Here is a 14,607-nt window from a genome sequence, read left to right as displayed (position 1 = left end):
AAGTAGTAACCCAACATAGTATAAAAAAAAATGTATTGTACAAAAAGTAAACGTCATGGTTACTGTCGTAACTATTAATTAATTATTAATTATTGTCGTGAACCAATAATTCACAATGAGCTGTGAATTATTGGTTATCAGTTTCAGCGCTGAAATTCCGTAAACAGTAGGTGCATCCCTTTTCTAAATATAAAATGTGTATGTCTGCTAAATATTTATTTTATCATTATTATTTTTATGGCATCAAAGGAAAAAAAAAAAACATGGACTAAAAGCCACAAAGATTTACATTTCATGGATGTCTTTAATTTTAAACATGGAAAAGTTTGCTGCTAATTTACAGCACAAGTAGTAGTTGTTGTTTTGTTCATGGTTTTCCAGAATGAGTGCATTCCACGCAACCTGTCCCTGTTGGCATCGGCATAAGTTGGCTATCTTCTACCAAGTAACAGATGAATGTGCAGCTAAATAATTTTTATTTTTTATATTATTTTTTATGCATTTGATCTCTTTGATGTTACCAGCAAAATATATAAGAAGCATTTTCTTAAAAGTTGAATGCCTATTTATTTTGTAATCATTACCATGCTTTATTATGTGCTTAGCTTTATTTGCATTTTATTATTTGCATTTAACATTGTTTTTCCCTGCTGGCCCTCTCAGAACAGACCTGCAACCCAGTTTGGGTCGTGACCCACCAGTTGAGAACCACAAATGTAAAAGACATGCGAGTGAGTGTGTCGATGCAACATTTTCACAGACCTATTTTAATTTCTTTAAAGAAAGGAACTAATGAATACAGCCCACGCAAACACACAAACACATACACACACACACACACACACACACACACACATACACATTCACTGTCATGGTCTTTCATGTTCACACTGATGTTTTGTTAGTACAAAGGTTTTTTTTTTTTCAGACAATCCAAAAATACCTTAAACGGTGTTCCTCTTTATCTCGTTTTCAATTTGGTTCTTCATTTTTTATGTAAGATACAGTACATTGTGGCACCATGCAACGTGTGAACATTAATCTTTGTTATGTATTCATTTATTTTCATTTTGTTATTATTCATTTCTAAATAATTACACATATTGCAGTATCCGTTGTTTTTTTTTTTTACTTTCTGAAACTTCACGCTGTAGGAGAAAGTTGTCCCTAGTTGTTCATTGGGATTCCAATTATAAATTCACTATTGTTTTATATAGAATTGTTCTAGGGTCTATACAGTTTTTAATGCAGTTACATCAGAAGTAACTGTAATTAAATTACAAAAAAAAATTAAGAGTCCCTTACTTTTATTTTTCAATGAAAAATGTATTTAATTACAGTAATGAATTACTTAGTAATGCATTACACCCAACACTGATAGTGTCTAATAATATATTGACAAAGTGCACTTTAGTTTCTCTTGCCAATATAGTTGGATATAAAATTAATCTGCCCATTTGATCCAATTGTTAAAAAGAAGTCCCCTGTAAAACACCAGTAACTTTTGTCCAGATTGTAAGTACAGCAATGCTCACTGATTTTATGGCATGTATACCTATACTTGTATAAAATATAAATACCTGTAAAAATGTGTCTGGTTTGGTGTGTTGGTGTCGTAGTGGGCTAAAGCACAGAAATGGTAAGCAGAAGGTTGCCGGTTTGATTTCCACAACCACCACCATTGTGTCCTTGAGGAAGGCACTTAACTCCAGGTTGCTCCAGGGGGATTGGCCCTGTAATAAGTGCGCTTTTGATAAAAGCGTCTGCATGTAAAATGTAAATGTGTCTAAGGAACTCTATCCGTAAAAAGAAAGAAAGAAGAAAAAATAACGTACATATGTAAATAATTTAAATAAATCATGAATAAACAAAAACTATAAAGTAAATATAGCCTATTTATTATAATATTTAAAATATTTGTTGGAATGTATTATGTACCATAATTTAAAGCAATTAATCACAGTAAAATGTGTGATTTATTAGTTTAAAAAATGTAATTGATTCACGGCAAGGAAAATATCTGGTTCAGGTGGAATATGTTTAAAGACCCCATGACATGAATGACAAATGCAGTTGCCTTTACTGTGTTGATGTATTTCCTATTGAAACGGTACATATTTAATGGCTTAACCTTTTTTAATAGCCAATAGCCATTTAAGTCACAGTTCAGGAAAACCATGATTTGCTACTTACTATTATTAGTCATAGACAGGATGTTTAAGGATATGGGACATTCTCATTCAAGAGAGCATTTTTATTTATTTATCAAAATTCAGATACGTCCCTGCAAGCTATAAGTATTCTTGGTCTGTTTTCCAGGAGAGGAAAGACTGTAACATTTAAATCAGCATTATTATTATTATTATTATTATTATTATTATTATTATTATTATCTTTTAGGAGTTCATTATATTTCTTCTCCTCAAAACTTATAGACATAGACTAAAAGCCACAATACTGTGATTTCTATTCCTTTTGATTCTTTAATGGAATGCTTTATGCTCCTCTCCTCACTCAACTTTCTCCCTCACTCCATCTACTTCCCCAATTTTTCCTTCAGAAAATGTCATGCCAAATAGAGCAAATGCAAGCTGACATTTCCCAGGAAGTCCTCCCCTCTGAGCCACAAGCATCACTGTACTCTGAACCACTGTACCACTCACACAGACTGTGAGGGCACAAACCTTCCCTTGACGGGGTTCTGCTTTCATGTGTGAGTGTAGCGATATAAATTTAGCGCTGCTTGGGGACTAGCAGGTGTCTTTACTGTCTCTACTCTATAGGATACTTGCAAGGATACTTGCCCACTGGTTGGATCAGTCATCTTCAATTAGAGGCGAGGCAGACTGGCTTTGCTTTGCCTCTGCTGGGCCTCATTTCTTGTCATCCAAGTGAGAATCGAGATTGTTCAGGGTGTTTATATTTGATTAGAGTTACAGTACTTCACATGACTCACAATAAGCCATCAGATGTTGCTGTGCCAATATATGTATATTCAGTTAATGTAGATTTGTTTAATGGTAGAGAGAACAGAACGTTTGAGCTGTAGTTTATGGCACTTTGGAAGCGCATATCAGAAACTGAGCTCACTGCTAATCCATCTCTGAAGCTCCATACAGGGGGACATGATGTAAGAATTGGCCCTGCCTGCTTTTGCTATCCTCAAATAGTGATAAGCCAACTGTCTCTCCAATCCCTTTCTCCATCAACCACTCCCTTCAGTGACAGTGCTGGTCCACCAGCACCAAACCAGCATAAATAAGTATTGAACAGCATGGAAATTCATGAGCTAAGCTGGTCTTTTTGCAGAAAATTCATACTGTATATAAGTACAAGAGTGCTCGTCTATGTGGGTGTGGGAATAGTAGTAAGCAGATGGAGTTGGCGTGTGGTTGGAATTAATCCACACCTCTAGCAGACATCAGAGATCTAATCAAGAGTTCTGCATGTCTGCAAGCATGTCCCCCCTGCCAGCAAATACACATACACACACATGCTCTCTCACAGCCAGGGAATAACATCCCAGATAAAGATTTGACAAGACAAAAACTTTTGAGTATTAGTATGTTTCTGTGGACCAACAGCATTTTGGGCTCTTTTCAGGAGAACATAAATATACAACATTTAGTTCCAGTCGTCGCACTGATGGTCTCACACCATCAGCACTCTGACGTTTCACTGTGTGTATCACTCAGCTTGTGTTTGTGCCATTCTAAACTAAAGTGTAAGAGCAGTGCATATGTGTTAAGAGCTACTGTATGTGTCTCTTTTTACATGTATTTTTTTTATTTACATTACATATGTTAGCCACCAGGTGGTGGCAAAAGAACATTTATATGTGCAACATGAGCCAGTTAGGTGACATGAAGTAAGTCAGCATCAGTCCATGTTTACATACAACAGTGCTCTGTGATCACTTTAAACGGCTTGAAACAAACAACTTCAGCATTAAGGCTAGGGCTGGGTATTGTTAAAAAATTTCCGATACCGATATCTTGACTCTGATACCCATTCCTAAACAAGACATTTTTAATACCCATGTTTTGAAATCCGTTTTAACAAGATTACAAACATTGCATATTACCTCAAAAAACTTTGGTTTTATTTTTCCAGTTTGTTGACTTTTTTTACAAACTTAAAGACTCATCTCCTGAGCCTTCTGGTCTCCTCATGCCAGGGTCGGCTGGGGCAGAGGCTATAACATTAATGTAGAGGAAGAAAAAAAAACAATAAAGCTAAACTATTAATTCAGCCGACCCTAAGGATAAGCACGATTTAACAGATAACTAGTTTAATGTGAGTTAAACTTGATCAGTTACTGTCAACCTTGAAGCATTTTAGCATCGATTTATCTAGTTATCTATAGCATACATCCAAACAATATCTAAAGTTACATAGGTCCTAGTTTATAGGACTGTCTCACCGTGCACAGAAATGTTCATTTAACAAGTACACAAGCATGTAACATTATAAGTTAACTGATTTTGTTTGTTGGTTTGTTTGCTAAACGTTAACCTTACCTGTCCAAGTCCAAGTCATAGCGCCACTGCATTCATCAATAGTTTTGGAGGCGGACTCATGTGGTGGGTATGTTGAAGAAGGATGCTGAGAGGATGACTGCACTGGCTTGGTGTTCTTGCAATCGAAGATGGAGCAACTTTCTGCTCTTAAGTTTATTCCATGCACTATCAAGTGCTTCATCAGATTTGTCATGCTGCCGGTCTTGACAGCAATTATCTTGTCACAAATATTGCATTGCACTGTTGGCATCGAGCCTGGTGAAATGTAGCCACACATTTGATCTTTTCCACATCTTTTACACCTATGGGGGTCGGGACATATACACACTACACCGCATCTCCGGTGCAAACTAGTGTTTTTCCTTGATGCCTAACCACAGACAATCACCAGCACTTTTAGATTTGGGCACATCTAGCATGCTACATGCTTATCACTGACGTTGAGTTTAATGCCTTAGGTATCGAAATTTGGTAACGAACGACAAGAACTTTTTTGATACTCGATTGTTTAGAGGCAATTCGGTCGGTGCCTAAAATGTATCAAACTCGATAACCCGGCCCTAATTAAGGCTCATCACATCTGAGAGACACAACAGACTGACTAATTACAGAACTCAAGGCTCTTACCTCTTACCGGAGTTTCCATATTGGAGAGGACATGCCGTTTAAAATGGTGGAGGACATTGCGGTTTCTATAGTGAATGACTCTTGCGCATCGGCTGCTGTGAAATAGGGAGAAATACATCCCCCTTGGATGGCTTCTTTTCCACTGAGAAAGCTGATCTTCAGAAAGCTGACAGCATCTCTGCTTGGGTGTGGCAACAGGTGATCTCACACACTCCATCTCTCTCTATCTCTCTCTCTCACACACACACACGTGCGCACACATCCATCCTTGTTTATCCAATAACTTGGTAGAAACAGCACAAGCCGTGATACTTTTTCTGAAGTGACATTTTTGAATTACTAACGAAGGCTTGGACACATCATTTGGTTTGAACCAGAAAATAGTTCCATCCACAACTGTGTTTTTTATGACCATACTCAGCTTTTCCTAATTTTTTCCTTACTTGTTCATTGAACTGTTGTATATAAGCAATATCACACTCCCAATCATGCTATATGGCCCTAAATCAGCACTGATGGGATTACCTATGGCACTCGGCCTGTGGCAGCATTGCTGTTGTAGGGCCATGTCGCACTCTTGCTTGTGTGATATTGCTTAAATATATGTACAATAATTAACCAGCATCACACAGTGATAGTGCAGTTCTACTACATATCAGCACAGTTGTGATTTGGCCATATGCACAAGGCAGCAGGCTGATTAATAAGGCTGTCAAATTGAAAATTAGAATATTTGACTTATTTATTTTATGGTAAGATAAAAATATGTATTTGCTAAAACTGGCTACGTTCACACAGTCGGGGTTTGGGTTTGACAGCCTGTGACAGGGCGGAGGGCAGGGCCGGGTCGTGATTATACACACCCGGTCCCTTTTCAGGCTAATTAAGCCTCCGAGGGGAATAAAGGCCAATTGCGGACGGTGGTGCGACGAGAGAGAGAGAGATCGTCTGCGGACATATCCGTCATGTGTTTGTGTTTGTCTTTTGTTTAAGTTAATCATTAAAATATTGTTTATATCGCCAGGCCGGTTCTCGCCTCCTCCTTTCCATGGAACGGCTTTACACTGGTGCCGAAACCTGGGAAGGAGGAGGGATACGCCATAGTAGAGTTCTCGCCACTACCATCCACCCCAATGGAGCAGCCACGGCCGTCTGCCGTCCGTGAGGGCAGAAGGGGCTCCTAACCGACCACCTGGAGCAGTCAGGGCCGCTGCAAGGGACGGAGGAGTCCCCTACCGGCTGCTGAAACGTGGCAGAGTCTGAGACCGCCGACCGCGAGCGGGGAGGGGCTCGCTGCCGACCGCCTGGAGCGGGAGAACCTGTTCCCCGAGAATGTGGCGGGGCGTTCCGTCCGCCAGGGGCTGGAGGACTGCCTCCGATCCGCCCAGAGAGACGCGGCTGTCATCCGTTAGAGGGTGGAGGAGTGGCCGAGGAACAAGCTACGGTGTATCGGAGAACTGGCATGTAAGTGGATCACTCTCTCCTCTCTCTCTCACTGCCGATCCACGTTGGCCTTTTCCCTCTCGTTTAAATTTTACAGCGTTTTTTGGGGGGGTACTACACTGTTACAGGAAGTACCCCCCCATTTTTAATATTTCTGTTTCGCTCCCCTTGTCCCCTCCCTCATCCAGGTAGACGGGGATGACCTGCTGGCAGACGGGGCTTAGGACACGCCCTCTCCCAGGGAAAGAGGAGGGGGGGAGAGAACGAGGGAGGAATGTGACAGGGCGGAGGGCGGGGCCGGGTCGGTATTATACACACCCTTAGCACAGGCTTGCAGAGAATGCAGTTGTGAGACAAGAATATTTGCGGGTGTCAGTTTTGTAAATAACCAAACTGTGTGTGAACGTAACCGTATTAAGCACTCAAAACAGGTCTAACAACCGTATTCTGCTGCTGTGTAAATGTGGCCACTGTGTGCACTTGAATTGTGAACAAGCACTGAAAGTAACTAAGGTAGAGGTATTTGGCCATTGTGTCTTGTCTTTGTTATCAGCATCTCACAGAATTTCACAGCAAAGCATTTTAAAACACTGTCAGGAAAAGCATGTCTCAAGATGCCATGGTTCTGTTCTGTCTGAGCCACAAAATGCCACATCACAACAAAATGCAACCAAATACTTCTACAGTTTGGGAATATTTCTACCATACATACAAAAGCAAGTCATGAAAAACATTGTGGTACCACTGGTATTTTGAAGCTTGAGTACTGCATAAGTATTGTGGCAACAGTATACTGTGCAACACCAAGTTAGCATAGGCTACGCTCACACCACTGCTGAAATTTTTTGTACGCTTGATCACCTGACATTTTAAATGTAGCCCGTATTAGATACTGGTCTGAACAGCCGACACTTGCGTATAACACTCCCTGAGCATGAGCACGTATGCGTAACTCTGGCATGTTCATCATTGTAATATTAGAAATGTATTAAATTGCATTTAAAATGTAATTACTTGTTTTTTAAAGTGGATATGACACTTAATATCTACTCTATCTATCTAATAATATGTCAGAAAGTAATGGAGAAAAGCTGTCTTATTTTTAAATAATTTAATTTTCATAGAAGCTCAAGACTTTAATATTACTTAAGATCAAAACACACCATAAAATCAAAAGTCAGCAGGAAAAAACGCCATAACATATTTGTAAGGTAAAAATTATTTAAAATTTCCACTGCCTTGCTTGTATTCACTTTTTGATACAGTTTGAGAAATATAGAAACTTGTGTTTTTCTTTCCTTAAAAAAGAACTGAATGTATTAACTAGAAAAGATATGTATGTGGCAGAAATCTATCAAGTGATAGATTAATGTAAAAATCACATTAAATCTGACCTAGTTGTTCACATTGTAGGCACATTGGATAAAATCAGATACGTATTTGAAAATGTCAGATTCAATGCACTTGTGGCTGTTCACATGGCCATCCAATTAACAGAATTGTGTCGCATGTGTGTGAAAAAATCTGATTTGGGCCACATTCAGCTGCCGTGTGAAAGTAGCCATTATACAGAACTGTATTAAAGCATTTGTTTTTCTTGTTTTACTATTTTTAGTTTATTAGTATTATAATTAACAAAATCTGCTGATGGACCACCACCATCATCCCCATGCCAAAGAAGTCTTCAGTGTCCTGCCTCAACGACTACCGTCCCGTCGCACTTACACCCATCATCATGAAGTGCTTCGAGAGGCTCGTCATGAGGCAGATTAAGACCCAGCTGCCCCCCTCACTAGACCCACTGCAGTTTGCGTATCGTTCAAACCGTTCAACGGACGATGCCATCACCACAACCCTCCATCTAGCCCTCACCCACCTAGACAATAAGGACTCATGGTTCGAATGCTGTTCATAGATTTCAGCTCAGCATTCAACACAATCATTCCCCAGCACCTGATTGGAAAGCTGAACCTGCTGGGCCTGGACACCTCCCTCTGCAACTGGATGCTGGACTTCCTGACTGGGAGACCTCAGTCAGTCCGGATCGGGAACAGCATCTCCACCACCACCACACTGAGCATTGGGGCCCCCCAGGGCTTTGTGCTCAGTCCACTGCTGTTCACTCTGCTGACTCACGACTGTGCAGCAATGCACAGCTCGAATCACATCATCAAGTTCGCCAATGACACGACCGTGGTGGGTCTCATCAGCAAGAACGACGAGTCAGCATACAGAGAGGAGGTGCAGCGGCTGACGAACTGGTGTAGAGCCAACAACCTGTCCCTGAATGTCGACAAAACAAAAGAGATGGTTGTTGACTTTAGGAGAGCACAAGGTGAACACACTCCGCTGAACATCGACGGCTCCTCTGTGGAGATCGTCAAAAGCACCAAATTCCTTGGTGTTCACTTGGCGGAGAACCTCACCTGGTCCCTCAACACCAGCTCTATCACCAAGAAAGCCCAGCAGCGTCTCTACTTTCTTCGAAGGCTGAGGAAAGCACATCTCCCAACCCCCATCCTCACTACATTCTATAGAGGGACTATTGAGAGCATCCTGAGCAGCTGCATCACTGCCTGGTTTGGGACTTGCACCGTTTCGGACCGCAAAGCCCTGCAGAGGATAGTGAGGACAGCTGAGAAGATCATTGGGGTCTCTCTTCCCTCCATCAAAGACATTTACAAAAAACACTGTATCCGCAAAGCAACCAGCATTGTGGACGACCCACACACCCCTCACACAAACTCTTTACCCTCCTCCCCTCTGGCAAGAGGTACCGGAGCATTCGGGCCCTCACGGCCAGACTGTGTAACAGCTTCTTCCCCCAAGCCATCAGACTCCTCAATACTCAGAGACTGGTTTGACACACACACACGTGTCCTGAGTTGCACTTTAATTACTGTCACTTTATAACTGTCTGCTACCTCAATAACTGCTATGTGCATAGAACACTATCTCATAGTATGTTATGTTTACATTTTTAGAAACTGTCATCTTTTTGCACTACTGAGTACTGGTCGGCGCTGCACTGTCTATTGTCCTGTTCATTGTCAGAAATTTGTTGTACTTTCCCATACTTTTTGCACATGTTTGCACGTGCACTTTATATAGGTATAGGTATATATAGGTTTTTTATATAGGTATTTTATTTCGTTGTGTTGTCTCATGTGGTCCTGTGTTGGTCCTTTGTTGTTTTATGTAGCACCATGGTCCTGGAGGAACGTTGTCTCGTTTTGCTGTGTACTGTACTAACTGTATATGGTTGAAACGACAATAAAAACCACTTGACTTGACTTGAATTGGTCACTGATGTCTTCTAGCTTTTTTCCCCTAAAGGAAATAACATCTTAAAAATTCTAAAATTATTTAAAATATATTTAACGTTTTGGTAATAAAAAGTGAATTTAGTGTCTCAGCTTTGTTGACTGCCCTATTGTGGAACTCACTGCTCAGAGTGATCTGGAGCAAAAGAAAACACTGACACTACAACTTTCTGACACCTTGGTCAAGGCTAAGATTTTTCCATGTGCTGGCAAGTCTCACTTTAAATTTCATCGCATCCTAGTTTTAGACACGCGGAAAGTCTGCTTCTTTGTGCATCACTGACAAATGCGCCTTCCGATGACTGTGCTAAAATATCACAAAGCAGTCATAGTGTGCATGCATCATCAAATGTGTCTGTATGGAGTCGCATTCAAAAGAGTATAAGGCTGAGTGCTCGACTATATGTAAGACGGAATGGCACATGGAAAAATAAATACGACCTAGCCTTAAATCACACAAATCTGGTTGCACTCTGCACCGCTCACATACTGTGGTCTGTAACGCTGCAAACATAGACAAGTGGAGTGATAGAAATATTGAAATGTTCTTGTGCTGTTATCTGAAATATTTGAACTGTTGGAATACTTCTTGGCCAATCAGAATAGAGAACCAGAACTAACTGATGTATACTAAATAATGATTATAAAACAGCTAGTTTAGACTCTAAATTCCCATTGGATGAGTCGCGTTGAAGCCTTTCTTAAATGACTATAAATGCACACCTGTGAGTGTACATGCTACATTAAGTTGCTGCATTGCTTGGTAACCACAAACTCCTACAGTTAAAATAATGGACTACGTTTCTTGGTGGAAACTAGTTCATTCCAGTTATATTAATAATAAATGTAACTGTTTTTTGAACATTGGTGTCTTTTATCATATTACTTTTGCCTCTGCTTCACGTTGTGCCTATGAACACGCCTTACCCATATTAAAATAACAGCAATGCATGGCCTCTAATGGCTTATTGCTTTAACTGCTTTTTTGTATTTATCACATAGATGTTGAGCAATAAGAAAGGTTTGCTACCTGAACCCAATCTGGCCCAGCTCCTCAACAGCATGACCAATCCAGCTGCTCTCCATGTCCTTATGAGACCCTACCTGACTGGCAAACGAGGAGGTAACGCTCTCTCTCCCTCTCTCTCCCCCCCTCTCTCTCTCTCTCTCTCTCTCTCTCTCTTTACTCATTAGGCAAATACTTTATTGAATATTCATGAGTAATTCTTTTAAAAAGTACTTTTTTTTCAAACACAACCAGCGTGTTTCTGTCTGATCATAAATGGGCCCTGTGAGGGTATTGAGTTGAAATGAAATATCCCCCATGTTAGCATGCGTGTGTGTGTTCACTGCGGAAGGGTGATCAGCAGTGCTGTGGATTCTGAGCAGATTTTTCTCTTGATGAAAGCCTAATCATATAATAAAATGAACTTTTCATTGAGTGGAAGAATAAATGAGCTGAGGAAGAAGTGGAGGCCGGAGCTTAAAGCGAACACACAATTACAACACTAAATATAGCACATGATTAAATGTTAAACTTCTCTACCTATTCCAGAGAAACTTGCCATTTGTGCTGAAACAGGAATTTTGGAATAAGAAAGTGATGGACTCCCAACATTGGACATGTACTCTGTGCTGTCCATCTCTCTTCCTTTGAGGGCTTGTATTCATATGTTTAGTTCCCCTTCTGTCGCTCTCTCCACGTTGTGTCAGAGAAGCGACACTAGGGGTCTCTCTTGAGCGCCGATATTCACCTCTGGACTATGAAAAAAGGCCAATGAGAGTTGGAAACCAGTATTTGCATGTCCCGCCCCCGGACATACGGGTATTTAAGCGGCGCAAATACTGGAGTTCATTCAGAAAATTTCTTCGGAGCCGATGGTCGTGCATGAACTCTGCTGCGAGTTACACACCAAGTTCCTGTTTAATCCTCTGACGCTCTGCATGCTGTTGGATTCGACGGCGCACAACAGCGGCTTTCTCATTCGTGTACGGCTGTGCATTTTTGCCCCTGAAAGAGTTATTCTATAAGAGTAATTTTCGCTCTAAAAGAGCAAAACACAGCGGCGTTGAACGTCCTTCTCAGGACGCGTCTTTTTAAAGACGGTTTTCCGCCTCTGTGTAGTTTCTGGATGCGTTGATTCTCCCCACCTCTGACGGCCATATAAACTGCCTTGCATTCCTGGGTTGCGATCACACGCAGGCAGCGTTTTTATGAATGGTCTATGTTCTCAGTGCGAGAACATAACCATGACAGCATTGCGGTCGTAGGCTTTTTCTTGTAGTGAGAAAAAAACGCTTCAGCCGCCCCCCGCGCCTCGCCTCCTTCCTACGGGATTGAGGCAGGCGCCGTGGGCGATGAAAACGATCTGGGGACAATGACGGGCTCCGTTTTCGCCAGGTGAACTCCCTCGAAACCCCCCGCCTCCCCGGCACGCTTGCTTGTTTTCCGTCCGAGCTCGGGATGAGCATTCTCTCCAATGGGTTATGTTTTCAGTGCGAGAACATAACCGCGGCAGCGTTGCGATCCCTGCTTTCTCTTGTAGTGAGAGAGAGCCACTTTAGCCGCCCCCCGCGCCTCGCCTCCTTCCTATGGGATTGAGGCAGGCGCCGCGGGCGATGAAGAACGATCTGGGGAGAATAACAGGGCGCTTTCGCCGGGTAAATCCCCTCGAAACCTCCCGCCTCCCCGGCACGCTTGCCGGCTTCCCGCGAGCTCTGGATTAGTGCGGCCGGCTTAACAGCCTGCCGTCCGGTCCCTCGAGCTCCCTGGCATTGGATGATGACATCACCGCTGCATCGGAGAGCGTAACAGCGGCGCCGGATGCGGATAACTCGCCTGGGCCGCCACCTTTGGGTCCCCGCCCGGTCTGAGCCTGACGCACGAAGGTCCGCTATGCTTCCCCGGGCTTAATTGGTTCCGCGGGCATGTGTGCCGCTCACAGCCGCGCCCCCCCAGGCCCCTTCCCGGACGTGCATGACGAGCTGAGCAAGCCCAGCTTCCTCGCTCCTCCGCTCTCGCTACCCTCGGTGGTAGAACGCCATGGCCCCCTCCTGCAAGTCCACCGGGCCAGGGCACTCCAAAATCTGCACTTGGGTAGTCCTGTTTTTGACGTGCTGCAGGAACTGCACTCAAACAGGCGATGGACACTCCGTGGTCCAGAAACGCAACGATGGACAGGCAGTACAGGAGGCAGACAAAGCACGCTTTCTCAAATGCCTCCGTCTCCCAGTTCCGTCCATTCGGCGACGCCGCGTGACGACTTCGCCCAAAAAGGCAGTCCTCAGTGGTGAAGAAACAGACGAAGGCTATTTTCACACATCCTGCCCTGACGCAAACCTGCCGCCGGGGGCCATGCCCTGTCTGCTCGCCGAGGGCGCCCTCCTGCAGCTTTCAAGGAAGAAAGAAAGTGGTGCTCCGCCTCAACTAAGTGAGTGGGCCCAGCTCTCAGCCCCAGCGTCGAGCTCCCCGCAGAAGTTGAATGCCCATCGTCTCACGGGCCCCCTTGTGGACCCAGAAGGCTCCCAGGCGCCCCTGAGATGACCGACCCAGAGACCGAGACAGTAGCTCCGGAGCTGGTAAGACCACTCCGTTCCCCGGTGGAGGGCCGGAAGGAGAATTTATTTTTTGTTAAATTCTTTACACACTATAGAGCTATTTCCTTGTTGTCTCTGGGTCACCTGGCCTGCAGGTGACTCACGGCACTCTGCTTTCAGGCCTCAACAGTCCCGGCTTCCTGGACGCGGTGTCCCCGCCCTCAGCCCCACGACTGTTCCCCGGCCGGCCGGTTCAGACGAGTCCAGAGGACGCCAGCAGACCTCCTCCTCAGTCACGAACCCGCCCCCTTCCAGGTGCGCGGAACAAGGTAAGTGCTTTGAGTTTATTCTCAGCACCAGAGCCTCGGGACGCTGCAGTGCCTCACGACGCCGTGTTACCTGTTCCGCACCGCTGCGAAGCCCCGCCGGGTACTTCCAAAATACTCGTCCCCTTGGTGCCCCTAGCACGGAGCTTAGAGGCGTGGCTCTCACTGCCCAGCCTGTCACGCTGGCTGCACCGAACCATTCGACTCGGTTACGCCAGGTCTCCGCCACCCTTCGTGGGCGTTCACTTCTCCGCAGTGCACGACAGACACGCTCAGTCCCTGCGCGAAGAAATCGCCTCCCTTTTAATCAAGGACGCGATAGAGCCTGTCCCTCCAACCGAAACGAAGAAGGATTTCTACAGCCCTTACTTCGTTGTACCCAAGAAAGGCGGCGGCGTACGACCGATCTTGGACTTGCGAGTTTTCAATCGGACCTTGTCCAAACTCCCGTTCAAAATGCTCACCCAGAAACAAATTCTATCTGGCGGCCGGCATCTAGATTGGTTCACAGCGATGGACCTGGAGGACGCGTACTTCCACGTCTCGATTCGCCCTCGACATCGACCCTTTCTGCGGTTCGCGTTCGACGGCCAGACGTATCAGTACAAAGTCCTCCCCTTCGGCCTGTCTCTGTCCCCTCGCGTCTTCACGAAGGTCGCAGAGGCGGCTCTTGCCCCGCTACGAGGAGCGGGCATACGCATACTCAGTTACCTCGATGATTGGCTCATTCTGGCCTCCTCGCAGGAATTACTATGCGCACACAGAGACCAGGTGCTCGAGCACCTCGGCCGTTTAGGGTTTCATGTCAACTGGGAAAAGAGCAAGCTCACC

The 14,607-nt window shown here is 44.0% G+C and overlaps 1 protein-coding gene across 1 annotated transcript in view; it reads left to right on the top strand.

The window, feature by feature from the left end:
- LOC127654086 (ribonucleoprotein PTB-binding 2-like) overlaps positions 1-14,607 on the top strand; it is a 117,026-nt gene that overhangs the window by 71,756 nt on the left and 30,663 nt on the right. Inside the window, exon 5 of the mRNA XM_052141071.1 lies at positions 10,916-11,036. Coding sequence (XP_051997031.1) covers positions 10,916-11,036 — 121 coding nt within the window. The remainder of the gene's footprint in view (positions 1-10,915; positions 11,037-14,607) is intronic.

Source organism: Xyrauchen texanus, chromosome 13, assembly GCF_025860055.1.
Source record: "Xyrauchen texanus isolate HMW12.3.18 chromosome 13, RBS_HiC_50CHRs, whole genome shotgun sequence".
In the NCBI taxonomy this organism is placed as follows: Eukaryota; Metazoa; Chordata; class Actinopteri; order Cypriniformes; family Catostomidae; genus Xyrauchen; species Xyrauchen texanus.
Note: the sequence above shows the minus strand (reverse complement) of the source record. Positions and strands in the feature narration are given on the sequence as shown.